The 16,325-nt window shown below is 64.0% G+C and overlaps 1 protein-coding gene across 7 annotated transcripts in view; it reads right to left on the bottom strand.

The window, feature by feature from the left end:
* The window catches only part of EVA1C (eva-1 homolog C), a 29,564-nt gene extending 18,391 nt beyond the window's left edge, over window positions 1-11,173 (bottom strand). For 3 of the 7 annotated variants that reach the window (XM_036429057.2, XM_036429058.2, XM_045578385.1), the window contains exon 1: window positions 11,004-11,173. In XM_036429057.2, the coding sequence (XP_036284950.1) occupies window positions 11,004-11,145 (142 nt within the window). In that variant the 5' untranslated portion in view covers window positions 11,146-11,173. The remainder of the gene's footprint in view (window positions 1-11,003) is intronic. The other 4 variants (XM_045578386.1, XM_045578387.1, XM_045578384.1 and 1 more) reach the window with 3 other exon arrangements.
* Between the last annotated feature and the right edge of the window lie 5,152 nt (window positions 11,174-16,325).

Here is a 16,325-nt window from a genome sequence, read left to right as displayed (position 1 = left end):
GTGCCGAGCCACTCCCAGCCAGTTTCACCGCCTCCCAGAACCACTTCCCGGCAAAGGCGAGGTCCAGAGGGGCCCCTGCCCCCCTGCCCCGCCCCAGAAGCCATGGCAGGAGGGACCGGACTGGCCAGGCCCCGCAGCCTCACACGCAGCCCGGGACTCTGAGGGTGCAGACGGAGCGAGCTCACGGCCACGGGCCCGGACCCCAGCTCTCCCTGCAGCCTGGCCACACGGGACCCGTCCTCAAACGCCGAGAAGTCAGTGTCCGACCAATGGTTCTACGGTCTCGGCTCTTCCCTCTGATAGTCAAACCCTCCGTCGTCTTCACGGTTATGAACCCGTTCCCAAGGGCGCCAACCCCCCCCACGCCCATGCCCCGCCTCTCAGGAGCGGGCGGGGAAGCCGGGCCCAGCAGTCACGTTCCCCGTCCACGTGGAGGACGTGGCCCGGACGTGGCCCCGACATAGGTGAGTGCTCACAGCCCGGCTCTGAGACCTCACCGGGAGCCCAGCGTTTGCCCTCGCCACCAGTGCCACGGAGCTCCTATAGGGCGGCACTGCCCAGGCTTTACATTTTTATTTTTATTGATTTTAGAGAGGGGGGAGTGGGAGAGAGAGGGAGAGAGAGAGAGGGAGGGAGAGGGAGAGGAAGAAACAGAGAGGGAGAGGGAGAGGAAATAACAGAGATGGAGAGGGAGAGGGAGAAGGAGAAGGAGAGGGAGAAGGAGAGGGAGAGAGAAGGAGAGGCAGAGGCAGAGAGAGAAACATCCATGACGAGAGAATCATGGATCGGCTGCCTCCTGCAGGCCCCCAATGGGGATGGAGCCCACGCCCCTGAGCCTCGTGGCCGGGCTGGGAAACTCACATGACATGGGAGTGTGGGTCTCACTCATGACGGCTCCTCCCTCTTGAGCTTTCACACCCCAAGCCCCCCCACACACACACACCGTCACCTTTGGGGGGTCCGGTTTTAAAACACAAAGCGGGGCACAAGCCCTGAGGCCCGGCACCGGGCCTCCCCACCTGGGCTCCTCGCTGGTCCACAGAGATCCTCTCACCAAACCACTACAGCACAGCGTCCTGTGGACGTGCCCCTGGGCCACGTGTCCGCCCCCCCCCCCTCCCGGTGGAAAATGCTTTCCTTCTGCTCCCCGTGGCCAGCTCCCCGCCGCCGCCATGCTCCCGAGAGAGGGCAGCGGGCAGGCTGTTGGGAACCCGTCCTGGAGCGGGAACGGCCGGGAAACGCTCGGCCGACCGTGTCCGAGGGGGGGGGGGGCTGCATCAGCCCCGTGGCTCAGGGGCCTCCACGTGGCTGGCGTTTAACTCAGGATGCTCTTCCCTGGCGAACCCCCGCCGGTCAGCAGAAACCTCTGCAGCCACAGCCACAGCGAGAACTCGGCTCCAAGCACCGTCCGGGAGGCACGTCTTAGAGCCGCCCACATAGCAGCGTCTGCGTTTCCCTCTTTTTAAAATGTTTGTTTCTATTTTTTTAATATACTTTATTGGTTTTTTTACAGAGGGAGAGAGGAGGATAGAGAGTTAGAAACATCAATGAGAGAGAAACATCGACCAGCTGCCTCTTGCACACCCCCTACCGGGTTTGTGCCCGCAACCAAGGTACATGCCCTTGTCCGGGACCCTTGAGTCCACTGAGCCAAACCAGTTTCGGCTAAGTATGTTTTTATTGATTTCAGAGATGAAGAGATAGAAACATCAATGATGAGAGACTCCTTGATTGGCTGCCTCCTGCACGCCCACCACTGGGGACCGAGCCCACAGCCGGGGCCTGTGCCACCCGGGACCCTTCAGTCCGCAGGCCCGGGCTCTGTCCACTGAGCCACCCGCTGGGGCCGGTGTCCTTCGTTTGAAGGCAGACGAAGACTCCTGGGGAAACGGACCCGAGTACGTACGGCAGGCACTCCTCCGTCCTCAGACAGCCACGGAGTGACCCGGGTCACACCCACACCGGACGGGAAAACCATTTCTACACGAAGCGCCCAGGGCCAGGCACGGCCTGCCGATGCCCACCTTCCGACACAGGTCTGGGGAGCCCCTCTGCTGGGAACAGGCCTCGCGAGGCCAGAACACACAGGCCGCCCGGCCGCGGCCTTCAGGAGCCACCGAGCTGCCCGCCCTGGCAGGCCCCGAACAGGCCATTTCACAACACCTTCTGGGGAGAGAGGAATCCAGCCCCACTGTCCTCCCTCCCCCTCAGAGAAACAACAAAGCAGCACCCCCCCCCCCATCGCTGCTCAGATAAGGGCCACGCCCTGTATTCACAGACGCCAGGTGTTGCTACATGTCCCAGGTCCTTTTCCAGAAAAGGGTGTTTTTCTTTTGTGCTTGCGAGTGTTTGGAGAGCTGGCAGGAGCCGAGGGCGCCCATGGGTGAGAGCGTGCGTCAGTGTGTGTGTGTGTGTGTGTGGGCGGGCGTGGGGGGGAGGACCCTCCCACAGCGGCCGAGGGAACTCAGATCTCAGACCAAGCCCCTTCTCCCATCCCAGGTTTGGCACCAACATTTGAACCCGGAGCCCTGGCCGGTGTGGCTCTGTGCATGGAGTGTCGGCCTGTGCACTGAAGGGACCCGGGTTCGATTCCAGTCAAGGTTGTGGGCACATCCCTAGTGGTGGGTGTACAGGAGGCAGCTGATGGATGTTTCTAACTCTCTCTCCCTCTCCCTTCCTCTCTGTAAAAGATCAATAAAGTATATTTTAAAAAATCTGAACCTGGAGGTTGACTGCTGGAGCGACAGCCGCCAGCCTGGTCCTCAGACACTTCGGGGTCACATGGTGGGCGGCCCCGCGAGTCTCCACGGGTGGACACGCGTGTTTTTCCGGGAGCAGTGGAGGAGGTGGGGGGAACACACAGGGACAGGGACAGACTCTGGGGCGGCAGACGGCGACAGAGGCACAAGATGGAAGGAACCCGGGTCCCTGAGTGAGAGCCCGAGCACAGCCGCTCCCTCTCCCAATGACGCCGGAGGGGGCGCGAGCGGGGAATCACCTTTATCCGGTCACCCCTCGGGCGTGGGGACTCAGCACACACCTCCCTGGTGAGAGACGGGGGAGGAGGCAGCCTCCCTCGCGCCTCCTTGGGGGAATCACTGCATTAAGACATCGCTTCGGAGAAGCTGTGATTGAAGCTCAATTACTGGGAGATTAAAGGGGCTAGGGAGCTTAATTAACTGCCTCCTCCCCGCCGGCTTTACACCCGCGTCAGGGGCTGTGGAGGAGGCGGGTGGGCCCGGGGGTGGCCCTCCCAGGGGCAGGTCCCACAGGGGGGAGGGAGGGAGGGGGAGGGCTGGCCCAGGACCAGAAGCGCCCGCTCGGGACGGCCGCAGGGAGCGGGCCCTGGAACCCTGGGTTGAGCACGGCCTCTTCAGACCTCGGTTTTCTCGCCTGTGAAATGGGAGCCTCGGGCTGCTGGACGGGGCGGACGGGCGGGTGGTAAGAAAGAGCTTCTGGGAGGCACGGTGACTGGTTAGGGGCCAGGCCACTTCCCTTTTCTTTTTTAAACACATTTTATGGGTGCCAGAGAGGAAGAGAGAGGGAGGGAGAGAAATGTCAGTGATGAAAGAGAATCATGGATCGGCTGCCTCCTGCACGCCCCCCTCTGGGGATCAAGCCGCAACCCAGCCAGTGCCCTGACCTCCTGGTTCCCAGGTCGGTGCTCAGCCACGGAGCCCCCCGGCAGGCAGGAATCTCCAAAGTGGGACAGCAGACCCGAGGCCGGCTGGGACCCGGGCCGTGACCCCTCTCCATCGGCCTCCTCGGCTGGACGGAGGGTGTGGATGGGGAATCTGAGCAAAGCCTCACTGGTGTCACTGTAAGAGCTTCAGCATTCCCTCCCAGGTGTGTGTGTGTGATTGTGTGTGTGTGTGGTTGTGTGTGTGTGATTGTGTGTGTGTGTGTGATTGTGTGTGTGTGTGATTGTGTGTGTGTGATTGTGTGTGTGTGTGGTTGTGTGTGTGTGATTGTGTGTGTGTGATTGTGTGTGTGTGTGATTGTGTGTGTGTGACTGTGTGTGAGTGTGTGATTGTGTGTGTGTGATTGTGTGAGTGTGTGATTGTGTGTGTGTGACTGTGTGTGAGTGTGTGATTGTGTGTGTGTGACTGTGTGTGAGTGTGTGATTGTGTGTGTGTGATTGTGTGAGTGTGTGATTGTGTGTGTGATTGTGTGTGTGTGTGTGGTTGTGTGTGTGTGATTGTGTGTGTGTGTGTGATTGTGTGTGTGTGTGATTGTGTGTGTGTGATTGTGTGTGTGTGTGGTTGTGTGTGTGTGATTGTGTGTGTGATTGTGTGTGTGTGTGATTGTGTGTGTGTGACTGTGTGTGAGTGTGTGATTGTGTGTGTGTGATTGTGTGAGTGTGTGATTGTGTGTGTGTGACTGTGTGTGAGTGTGTGATTGTGTGTGTGTGACTGTGTGTGAGTGTGTGATTGTGTGTGTGTGATTGTGTGAGTGTGTGATTGTGTGTGTGATTGTGTGTGTGTGTGTGGTTGTGTGTGTGTGATTGTGTGTGTGTGTGTGATTGTGTGTGTGTGTGATTGTGTGTGTGTGATTGTGTGTGTGTGTATGGGGTGAACGTAAAGCAATGATCATGGCAATTAGGCTGGCCTGCCCCGTCTTCAACACCCTCCACTGAGCCCCTGGCCAGCGCTGCCCCAGGGCCTGGGTGACGTCCTCGCCCGCTGTGGGCGCGTTCACCCCCTGGGGGAGCCTTCACAGGTGAGCCTGGCCTGCCCTCACGTGTCTGCCTCTCCATCTGCTCTGTGTGTGACCCCCCACCCCTCCCCCTACGGGGTGTCAGGAGTGATCCCCTCCCCCTGGCCCAGCTGTGTCTCCTATAACCGCCACCCACACTGGGGGCCGCTTCCCAGCTCCTGGCTCTGGCCCCGCCGGGCCGAGAAGCCGGGACAGCGTGATCTGGGAGCACAGCTGCCCCTCTTGCTGGTCTGCTGTTGTGAATCCCCTGTTGGTTTTTAGCAAGTGGGAGGGAAAGGGAGAGGGAGACCGAGAGAAACATCCATGTGAGAGAGGCCAGGAGAAGCCTGCAACCCAGGTACATGCCCTGGGCAGGAATCGAACCCGGGACCCTTCACTCTGCAGGCTGATGCTCTGTCCACTGAGCAACACCAGCCAAGGCTGCAGCCGCACCCCTTTGAGGGCCGACTCCGTGTCTGCAAACGCGCCCGCTCGCTCACGGCGACCCCGAAAGCGAGCCGCGGGGGAGTGTCCTGGACGGGCTGGGCAGGAGCCTGAGCGGCCAGGGTCCCCGCGGGGTCAGGACCGGAGGCAGCTGAGCGGAGGCAGCGCAGGGAGCACCGGGAACCGGGGAGGGTGTCAGAGAAGCCTCCGCCCCTCCCGCAGGTCTGTGCCCGGGAACACGGTAAATATTGACGGAGCGTGGGGGGCGGTGTTTCCCAGCAGGCCTCCCCCGGGGCCCGGTCCGTGCCAGGCCCGCCCGGGGGCAGCACAGACGACGTGGGCGCCTCTGGACAGCATCGAGGGAGGCTCCCGCGTGAGCCGGGGGTGTGGCAGCCCGGCACCCGGTTTGCCAGGCGGACAGCCTGGGCCGGGCTCTCCCACTGTCCCCTTTTGAAATGTATTTTACTGGCGTCAGAGAGGAAGGGGGAGAGGGAGACAGAAACATCAGCGATGAGAGGGAAACACTGACCGGCTGCCTCCCGCACACCCCAACCTGGGGATGGAGCCCGCCCCCGGGCCTGGGCCCTGACCGGGAATCGAACCCTGACCTCCTGGCTCACAGGCCGACCCTCCGCCCCTGAGCTCGCTGCCGGGCGGCATTGTCGGGGCGGTGGGCCCCGTTCCCTGCCTGATCAGTCAGGAAGACACAGGAGTCTGTGGCAAAGGCAGACCTTTTACCTCAATGTGGGTTTATGGCTTTCGGCAGCCATAAAGCTGTTTTTAAGTAATCCTGGGCCAACGCTGGCTCCTCGCTCAGAAACACAAGAGGGCCATCTGGACTTGAGCTCGGGGCTTAAAGAGGCAAAACGGACCCAGGCCTGCTCTGACACTCTGCAGGGTGCGGGGGGGACCATTCCCCCGGGGTCCCCCAGCCCCGGGCCCTGAACCCGCACCCCTGTGCCCAGGCTGCAGGTGGCAGTGACCTGCCAGCTCTGGGAGGTGTGCTCAGTCCCTCGGGCCTCCCAGAGGCAGGTGTTTCAAAAGGACCGTCCGCCCCTCGCGGGCGGCGTGTTGACAGAGGGGTGTGCGGCCTGGCCTGGGTCGGGCAGCGTTTCTCACGGAAAAGGGACGGCAGCTGTGCGCGTGCCTCACAGCACAGCCCCAGAGCCGGACACGTCGGCCCCAGAGGAGGCCAGGCTTCCTGCTCCCTGTGCCCCAGACAGAAGGGCTCGGGGCCGGCCCCCGGTCCTGGCTCCACCAGACGGTGATTGATGGTCACTGAGCCGAGACCCGGGGGAGCTGCTCAGCATGAGAAGTGGCAAGTCCTCGGCCTGTGGGGCTGGAGGGTCTGGGCGGCTGTGGACAGAGCCCTCCCCCCATGCCCCGCGCGGCAGGGGGAGCCCTCCTGGTGTCATCACAGGAATGCTGACGGGCGTGAAACGGGATTACCCTCTGTCCCACTCCCCGGACTCAGATCGGCCTGCAGACCCGTCTTGGGTTTCCGCCTCCCTCTTCCCGCCCCGGGCGAGGCCATCTGTATTCACGGGACATCGAGGCCGACGGAGTCAGACAGTGTGCAAACACACGTCTCTGGGCGGCCTGCTCCTCGGGGTGCGGAGAACGGGCCCTCCTCCCTCGTGGGGCCGTGGGAACCCCAGACGGGTGGCCCCTCGGTCCGGACGCAGGCGTGGGGAGGTGCCCCCGGGCCTGGCACGGTCGCCTCGCGGGCGTGTGGACACACTCGGCCGCGCGGTGCCAGGCGCTGCGGTGTGGGCACACCTGCAGGCGGTGCCTCCCAGGCGGCAGTCACGCCTCGAAGCCTGGGTATCGGTGCGGCCACAGCCCAGGAGAAGGAAGTTTGCCCAGGACAGGGCTGGCTCTCGGGGCAGCCTGGGCTCACAGGGGGCCCAGCCTCCGGTCCCGGGCGCCGTGGCCCAGCCGGTGGGGGCGCGCCGCGGTTTGCCGACCCCGGCTCTGATCCATGGAGCTGGCAGCTCCCACACCGTCTCCGCGAACACAGCGGTTTTAGTGCCGTTGGCAGGTCTATTCGGCTCTTTTCCCAGCATGCCCTCTGCGGCCCTTCGCCCCTCCGTCCCATGAGGATGCTGCTGCCTCCACGCGCCCGCTGCCCACACGCCCGGGGTTTCCCGTCTCAGAGCCTCGAGGGATTTGTGTTGATGGTGTTGCTGTGCTGGGCGTATTCCAGGGTTTAGTTTTGCCAAGTGCCCTGGGGCAGTGGTTGGCAAACCGCAGCTCGAGAGCCACGTGTGGCTCCGTGGCCCCTTGAGGGTGGCTCTTCCACAAAATGCCACGGCCTGGGCGAGTCTGTGTTGAAGAAGTGGCGTTAGAAGAAGTATAAGTTAAAAAAAATGGGGTTCTCCAAAGAAATTTCCATCGTTGTCCTGTGGATACGTGGCTCTGTGGATGGATGAGTTTGCCGACCACGGCCCCAGGCACCGCCAGCCGGGGTAACGTGGTCCTGGTCTCAGCTCGGGGTTCCCGGCAGAGGTGACTGAACAGGCAGGCCTGTGTCCCGTGCGGCAGGGACGTTATCCGTCCTCCCCTCCAGCCCAGGCTGAGAAGCGGTGATGAAGGGATAAGGAAGGAACCGGAAAAGGTCAGCCTGCTCCGCGGTGGCTGACCCGGGGCAGGCACCCCGTGGACTTCCTGGAAAGGTCAGGCAGGCTGTCCCCGCACTCAGCACCCACAGGCCGTCCAGCCTGGCCCCCCGGACTGTTCTCCTGCGGGCTGTCCTGGGGGGGAGGGGGAGAGGGGACCGCTCCGTGGACCTGTCTGTCACAGGACCGCTTCCCGCAGGGGCTGCTGGAGTGGGAGGGCGCCACGGAGCCCCCACCCCGCCAGGCCTCTCCCTGAGGCCCGGGGACCATGTGCACGGGCAGGGTTCCGGGCCCCGCCCCTCCTGGTCCTGGTCCTCAGTGCTTCCCTCTGCGCCCAGGACCACGCCGAGTGTGTGAACACGCTGAGTGAGTGAACACGCCGAGTGTGTGAACACGCCGTGTGTGAACGAACGGCCTACCGCTCTATCTTAAGGCGGCGTTACTGAGAAATCCACGTGGGAACGAACGGCTCCTCACCCTCCCCGCTCCCCCACCCTCCCCGCTCTCCCCTCCCCACTCCCCACTCTCCCCGCTCCCCCACCCTCCCCGTCACTCAGGCCTGTGAGCAGGAGGAGGGAGGACAGGAGAGAGAGAGAGCAGGAGCAGGAGCAGGGAGAGAGGACCCGCTGTCCTCAGCAGAGACCAGATTAAAACCATCAAAAACAAAAACCCAGAACAGGACCGGAAGGGAGGACGGCGAGCGGTGTGCCCACGCTGAGGCAGCGCCCTGGCGGCAGGACTCGAGGCTCCTGCCCCCTCCCATCAGCCCTCCCGCCTCCATCGGGGGCTCAGGTGCGGCTGGTGGAGGTTTCTGTGTTTTCTTTTCATCGGTGGGCACCGCAAACCTCACAGCCGGCCCGCAACTGAGGGACACAGTCCCGGGCGCAGCACTCTGCTGAAGGGAAACTGCTGAGAGCCTGCGTGCCTGTGCCCGGGGCCAGGAGCCTCTCGGAGCGGGGCGGGGCGGGGCGGGCGGTGAGCAGCACTCACAGGCACCTGGCTGCAGTCCGCCCGGGGCAGAGGGAACCCCATGGCGATGGCGATGGCGGGACCTGCCCCGCTGACAGCCCGCACAGGCTGCCGGAGGAGGCGCGAGGATGAGAGGCCCGAGGACCCGAACCCTGCACTGCTCCCTCCTGTGCAGACGGCAGACACACCATCCTTCCTGCACCCCCTCTCCGCACAGCGAGGGGTCCCCAGCCCCCTCCAGCCTCCCTGGATGGTTTCGGACGTTCCCCCTCCTCCCCCCTTAGGAAAGCCAGTGCCTGCCTGTCCCAAGCCGCTCCCCAGCCCGTCTGGGGGGGCGGTGCCATTCCTCACAGCCTCTGCTTCCTGGCACCCCCCAAGTTCACACACCGGGACAGGGCTGTCCATCCCCAGGAAAGCAGGCCTGGGGGGGGGCTCTGAGGCCACGGGAGGGGCACGTGGGGGGTGTTACATGGTCTGGACCCACTGCTCTGACTCACATGCTCCCCCGCACACTCCGCTCCGCCCCCCCCACCCCCGTTCAGAGCTGAGGGTCTTCTCTGCGCCGCCCAGCACCTGGTCACGGGTCCCTGAAGGGTCATCACGTTTCAAGTCAAATGACCCCACTCCGGGGCGTCCCTGTTCCTGTGTCCGTGGCACCACACCTACAGGATTCAGGCAGAAACCTGAGTGCACCTGTGGTTGGGGCGGGGGGGGGGGGTCGTTTTATTTTCTTAAAGGCCCCCACACTTCCTCCCCAGTCTTGGGATCCCTGGAGGCTGGCGCCGCCCCCCTTCCACCCCCGGTCCCGCCCCCTCCACCCCTGTCCGGGCTCAGGGCGTGTTCACCGCCGCAGGCTCCGGAGGAAATGGCTTTTCTCACGCTGGCCCGGCGGGCGTTTAGAAGGGCGGGCGTCCCAGCGTGCACGCTCCCGGGTGCAGCCTCCGGTTCGGGGCTCGGTCCACCCTCTGGACAGTAGGCCAAGCCTGGGTGGTGACCCAGCGGCCACAGGTCCCTGACCGCTCCTTCTCCTGGTGACCCCGCCTCCCCGCTCTCCCCCGTCCCCGCTGCCTGGCGCCCGGCCGGGCAGGACCTGCCGCGCAGCCGGAGTCCTTCCCAAAAAAGTCCACGGCGCTCCTGGCCTGTCCCGGCACCGCCTCGCCGGCTCGCGTTTTTAAGGAGCGAGTCTGCGTGCCAAGTGGCCATATCTCGGCTCCCGCTGCCAGGTGGAAACTCTGCCCGATATTAAATATTCAGAGAAAAGCACCTCTGACCGGCGGCCCGGCTAACAATGCCCCGCTCTGTGCGGGGCGGCCGGGAAACCCAAGGCGCTCCGGTTTCCAGCTCGGCCGGCTGCCCCCCCTCCGCTCCCCTCGCCGCGGTTCAACCACAAAAGCCCCTGCGGGCAGCTGCGGGCGGGCAGGCCCTCCGGACCCAGACCCGGGCTCGCGGGGGTGCTGGAGAGGGCGGGGCCGGAGGGGGAGGAGAGGGGTTACTCCGGGCAGGGCCAGTCCCTCGGTCCCCCAGAACCTGCTCTCCCTGGGGTGCCAGCCCCCAGCGGGGGGTGGGGGGCTGCGAGCTCCTGGCCCCACCCCGGAGGGGCAGCCTGGGGAGGCTGGTGGAGGAAGTCCTCACGTTTAAGGGAGACGGGGAGGGGGTGCGGTACCTTTGGGAGGTGGCCCGGCCCCGCCCCCGCCCCATCTCCTCTCCGCTCTGTGGGCTTCTGCTCACCGCCCCCACTTCCCATCCCTGGATCCCTCGGGGTCCCCTCGCCCCGGCAGGCGGACCTCGGGCCTCCCTGGACGCGCCCCCGGGCAGGGGGAGCCCCGCGCACCGGGCAGGGGGGAGCCCGGCGCACCGGGCAGGGGCGCGTTGGGTTCCGGCCCGCCCCGCACAGAGCCCCGCACCTGCTTTCCCGCGCGGCAGGAGGCGGAGTCCGGAGCCGTGGCCCGCACCTCAGAGGCGCCGCTGATGCCGCAACTGAAGTCCACGGCGCGGCCAGCGCCACGGTGACCCCCCCTTCATGGGGGGGGGTCCTCTGCCACCATGTGCTACAGGCTCACCCCAAGCAAGAGCGCTGGCAGTGAGCGCACCCCAACTTCCATCCCGCCCCGCAGAGCCCCTCCGACGGCTGCCCAGGCCCAGGGCTCACGGGGCACCTGCCGGGGGCGCAGGGGGGAGGGGGGCGCACACGGGGGGACGCAGGGGGGGACACGGGGCGCACGGGGGGACCTGGGGGGCGCACGGGGGGACACAGAGGGCGCACGGGGGGCGTCTTACCGGAGAAGTCGGCGAGCGCGGCGATCTCCCCGGAGCAGACCAGCACGGCGCAGAGGAGGCGCAGCAGCCGGCCGGGCGGCTCCCCCTGCCTGCGGGCGCCGGGCGGCGGCGCGGGCGGGGGCGCGGGGCGCGGCGGGAGCATGGTGCGGGGTGCGGGGCGCGGGGCGCGGGGCTGCCGGCGGAGGCGCGTCACATGGCGGGAGCGGGGCAGCCCGGCCCGGCCTCTCCGGCCCCGCTCCTCCGGGCGGAGGGCAGAGGTTGGAGGGGGCGGAGGGCGGAGGCCGGCGGGGCGGGGCGGCCCGGGAAGGAGCGCGCAGTTTCCCGGGAGGAAGCCTCCCCACGCCGCGCGGAGGAAGCGGGGGGCCGGGAGGTGTCCCCTTCGCGCCCCCGGCGGGGAAGGGGGGCGGGTGCCTGGCGCGCTGCCCGCCCCGAGCCGCCCGGCGCCCCGCCCGGCGCCAGCCCCGCCCCGGCCTCCCGGAGCCGCCGGTGCCCGTGACGCACTTCGGAGCCGGGCGCCCGGGCCGGGAAGGTGGGGCCCCGGGGCGGGAAGGTGGGGCCGCGGGGCGGGGAGCCGGGCCCCGGGGCGGGGCGGAGCCGGGAAGGTGGGGCCGCGGGGGGCGGGCCCGGAGGTGGGACGCGGCCCCGGACCCGCCTCTCCACGTGCGGGGTCCGGCGCCCGGTCCCGGGTTCAGAGCGGAGACCCCGCCGCGCCCAGGCCCCCCGACCGGCGGGAGTGCGCCCGAGTGGGGTCCGGCTCCTCCCCGGGCTCCTCCCCGGGCTGCGGGCGCCGGGACCCCCGGACCCGCGCGCGTTGGGCCCCGCGGAGGAGCCCGCCCTCCGCCTCTGGGCTCCGCGGCGGGTCCGCTGTGGGCGCCGGGCCGGGAGGAGGGGGCGCTGCGGGGCGGGGACCTGGGCCCAGGGACCCGAACCCCGGAGAGGGCGCCCCGGGGCGGAGGCGGCGGGCACAGCGCGTTCCTTTCCGGAGCCCGGGGAGCGGGCCACGCGGAAACCGGAGAACGAGGCCCGAGGGCGGGCCGGGCGCTGCCGGAGCCCGCGGAGCCGGGACCGCGGAGCCGGACCCGAGGGACGCGCCGCCCTGTGCCACCCCGCGAGGGGCGCGAGGACCCGGGCTGCGGCGGGTCCCGCCAGGAGGATGAGCCGAGGGCGAGCCTGCGAGGCGGTGATGTTTAAACTCCACACTGCAGTGCTGAGCCTCCCCTTATTTACTTCTTATTTATTTCCCTTTGCTGTTAATCCTCACCCGAGGACATTTTTCCCACTTTTAAATATATATCAAATATATTTTATTGAATTTTTTGCAGAGAGGGAGAGGGATAGAGAGAAACATCCATGAGACCTGCACACCCCCCACTGGGGATGTGCCCGCAACCAAGGTACGTGGCCTTGACCAGAATCGAACCCGAGACCCTGTGCTCTATCCACACTGGTTAGGGCTTTAAATATATTTTTATTGGTTTCAGAGAGGGAGAGAGAATCATCCATGATGAGAGAGAATCATGGGTCGGCTGCCTCCTGCACGCCCCTCACTGGGAGTCGAGCCCACAACCTGGGCCTGTGCCCTGATGGGGACGGAACCCGGACCCACGGGCCGAGTTCTACCCGCTGAGCCAAACCGGCCAGGCTGGGCCTCCGCAGTGACCCTCGGACCTGAGTTGGGTGCGCTTTCTGCGTTGGGGAAACTGAGGCTGGGGGTGGGTGAGTGTGCCTAGCACTTGGGAGCCACCCCCTCAGTAACGCCTGCCCAGACCCGGGTCCCTCGTGGCTGTCCTCCCACCGTCCACTCACGACCCGGTTGCCTCCGAGCAGATCAGAGGCAACTGAATTCTACACTTAAAGTGGCAAATGGCTCGTTGCATGTATTTGCCACAACTTCAAAACATGAATGAAGCCAAAACCAGTTTGGCTCAGTGAATAGAGCGTCGGTCTGCGGACTGAAGGGTCCCAGGTTCGATTCCGGTCAAGGGCATGTACCTTGGTTGCGGGCACATCCCCAGTGGGGGTAGTGCAAGAGGCAGCTGATCAATGATTCTCTCTCCCTCTCTCTTCCTCTCTGTAAAAAATCAATAAAATATAAAAAAACGAAAGAAAAAAAAAACATGAATAAAGTTCATAATGTACCAACACCCATTGAACTGTGCCCTTGAAATGGGTGAGCTGTATGGCTTGTGAATTCTATCTCCATAAAGCAGTTTATGTGTTTTCTTACAATCAAACCCTAACAACCCTAGCTGGTTTGGCTCAGTGGATAGAGCGTCGTCCTGCAGACTGAAGTGTCCCGGGTTCGATTCTGGTCAAGGGCACATCCTGGGTTTTGGGCTTGGTCCCCAGCATGGAGTGTGCAGGGAGGCAGCCGATCAATAATTCTCTCTCATCATTGATATTTCTCTCTCTCTCTCCCTCTCCCTTCCTCTCTGAAATCAATAAAAATATATATTAAAAAAGTCAAACCATAGCAGTAACGGGGGCCCAGGGAGGTGACTGAGTCCGAGCGGAGCCAGGAGGCTGGGGCGGTGTGTGGGGCTGAGGCTCTGCAGGCCCGGGGGGAGAGGGTGCCAAGCGGGGAGGGGCTTCGGTGGGGGGGGGGAGAACGGGCCTGAGGGAACGGGGGTACAGGGCAGTGCGGTCAGAGGAGGCCTGGCTGCCCTCTGCTTCTCCCTCCACTGCTCTCCGTAAAGTCAGGCTTAGTCCTAATCTGGTCTCTCGGGATTCCTGAGCCACGTGAGGCAGTGAAGTAATTCCATTTCTCTTCCTCTCTGGAGCCCTTGGTCCCAAGGGCCTTGTGCCTCCAACCAAATGGAAACCAATTACCGCCCTCCCACTCTCTCTGGCTCTGATCACCAAGCACCAAATGCCCGCCTGGGGGAGGAGCCTGTGGAGCCCAGGGGCAGGGAGGGTAACCTTCCCTGCAGGCGCCGCCCCTGCTCGCTGGGATTCACAGAACTGAGTCACAGCTACCGGAGCTGGAAGCTCAGCCGAATAAGAAAGTGCCCCCCAAACACAACACCCCCACAGCCCTCGGGCCTGCTGGGACTGAGGGACCACCGGTGGCTGCAGCCCGGCCCGGAGCCGCTGCTTCCCAAGAGACAGCGGTTCCAAGAGAGTGAGTGCGGGCTCAGCTCCTGCCGGGCCACGTGCCCCGAGGCTGGTGCCACCCGCCTCCTGTCCCCGATGGGGCTGATGGCACAGACCACCTGTGGCAGGACTCGCAAAATCGCCGGAATCGGAGGGCCACGGTGGGACCGCGTCACCGCGCTCCCTGCTGTGCGGTGGCCTCGCCCCTCCCACTCCGTCCATCCCGTGTGCACGAGGCCGGCTGCTTGCAGGAAGCCCAGAGGACAGCCCTTCGACTATTTGAAGTTTGCTTTTCCGCAGTCTCCGTTACCAATCAATGGCAGTCTGGCAAGATTGCATGGAAAATTCCAGAAATAAACAATTCATAAGTTCCCAGTCATGTGCTGTTCTGAGTAGCGTTGTGGTGACATCGTGTGCCATCTGCTCCATCCTCGGAGCTCGACTGTGAGTCAGCTCTGCCCAGCGTCTCCACGCCACGTGCCAATAAGCGAGACCACACTAATAACCTTCACTCCAATACATTTCACAGTTGTTCTCTTTTATTAGTAGTTATTAGTAGCCCTGCCCACGGACCCATGTGCCAGTGGCTCGCTGCCGCCCTCCAGTAGCCCTCTGCCCTGCCCTCCTGAGGCTCCCCCTGCCCCTTCCTGTAGTTCTCTGCCACCCGCTTGTAGCTCACTGCCCCACCCTCCTGCTGATCCGTGATCCGGTTCGTTATGCGGTGGGTCGTTACACTTCACAGCACAACGACCATTTGTGTATTACATCTTTATTATATAGGACTAGAGGCCCGGTGCACAAAATTCATGTGGGGGGGGTGTGCCTCAATCTGGGAACTCCTTGAGGGATGTCCAACTCCCCTTTTAGGCCCGATTCCGGCAGTCAGACCTCCCTCTCACAATCCAGGACTGCTGGCTCCCAACTGCTCGCCTGCCTTCCTTCCTGATTGCCCCTAACTTCTTCGGCCCGCCAGCCTGATCGCCCCCTAATCACTCCCCTGCCAGCCTGATTGATGCCTAACCACTCCCCTACCAGCCTGATTGATGCCTAACTGCTCCCCTGCAGGCCTGGTCACCCATAACTGGCCTCCCCTGCAGGCTTGATCACCCCCAACTGCCCTCCCTTGTGGGCCTGGTCCATCCCAACTGCCCTCCCATGCTGGCCATCTTGTGTCCACATGGGGGCAGCTATGTTGAGTGTTGGAGTGATGGTCAGTTTGCATATTGCTCTTTTATTAGATAGGATTGGTGTTGGTCTCATACTGTGCCTAACTTATAAGTTAAACTTTATTGCAGATGTGTGCATAGGGAAGAACATGTGTGTATACATAGGATTGGGTATTGCTGTGGTTTTAGGCATCCACTGGGGTCTGGGAACTAATCCGTCCGGATAAGGGGGGAAGAGTATGCACTTCCTATTTTCATGTCCTAATTCCTGCCTTGGTTAATTTTTTAAAGATATGTTTATTGATTTCAGAGAGGAAGGGAGAGGGAGAGAGAGAGAGAAGTGTCAATGATGAGAGAAAATCACTGATTGGCTGCCTCCCGCACGCAGCTCACTGGATCAAGCCCTAATCCTGCGTATGTGCCCTGACCAGGAATTGAACCCTGACCTCCTGGTTCATAGGTCAGCGCTCAACCCCTGAGCCAGGCCAGCGGGCTTCCTGCCTTTGTTTTCCTTTTGGAACAGCCCTGTGCTGTCCTCCCGGCTCTGCTCCCTCTGGCCCTCCTTCCAGCCTCTCGGCCGGTGTGGACTGCTGTGTGCCCGACTCCCCTCCCCAGTCTCTCCCCTCCCCCCCCCCCACCCCGAGCCTGCCCCCCACCTGCCCTCCTGGTGGGCTGTCCGCGGGACTGGCTGCGGCCCTTCTGGGGAAATAAAACCTGTTTCTCAGCCACCAAGAAGCCAGCCTTTCAGAGGGAGAGCGAGGGGAATGCGGTCCAGCGCTAGAAAGGCTCATATTTAGAGGCAACAAATGGGGTTTGTTTGGAGCTGGCAGGGCAGCCGCGCAGCCAAGGGCCTGCTCGCTGCAGGCAGCTGGGGGCCGGAGAGGTGACTTCAAATGCGGGGGAGGGGGCCTTCCAGGAATGTGAGGGAGCGGCGTCCGCCTGCGTGCAGCCCACCCAGGTCACAGGCAGCAGCCGGCCAGCTGTCCCAGGGGCCTCGCAGCCCGGCCTCTCTCTTTGAGCGTCTGCAGAGTGAAGGGCCTGGCTCTGCAGTCCATGTGGGTCC

This window comes from Pipistrellus kuhlii, unplaced genomic scaffold (genome assembly GCF_014108245.1).
Source record: "Pipistrellus kuhlii isolate mPipKuh1 unplaced genomic scaffold, mPipKuh1.p scaffold_m20_p_99, whole genome shotgun sequence".
Taxonomy (NCBI): domain Eukaryota; kingdom Metazoa; phylum Chordata; class Mammalia; order Chiroptera; family Vespertilionidae; genus Pipistrellus; species Pipistrellus kuhlii.
The sequence above is the reverse complement of the archived record's forward strand: the minus strand, read 5'-3'. Positions and strand labels throughout refer to the sequence as shown.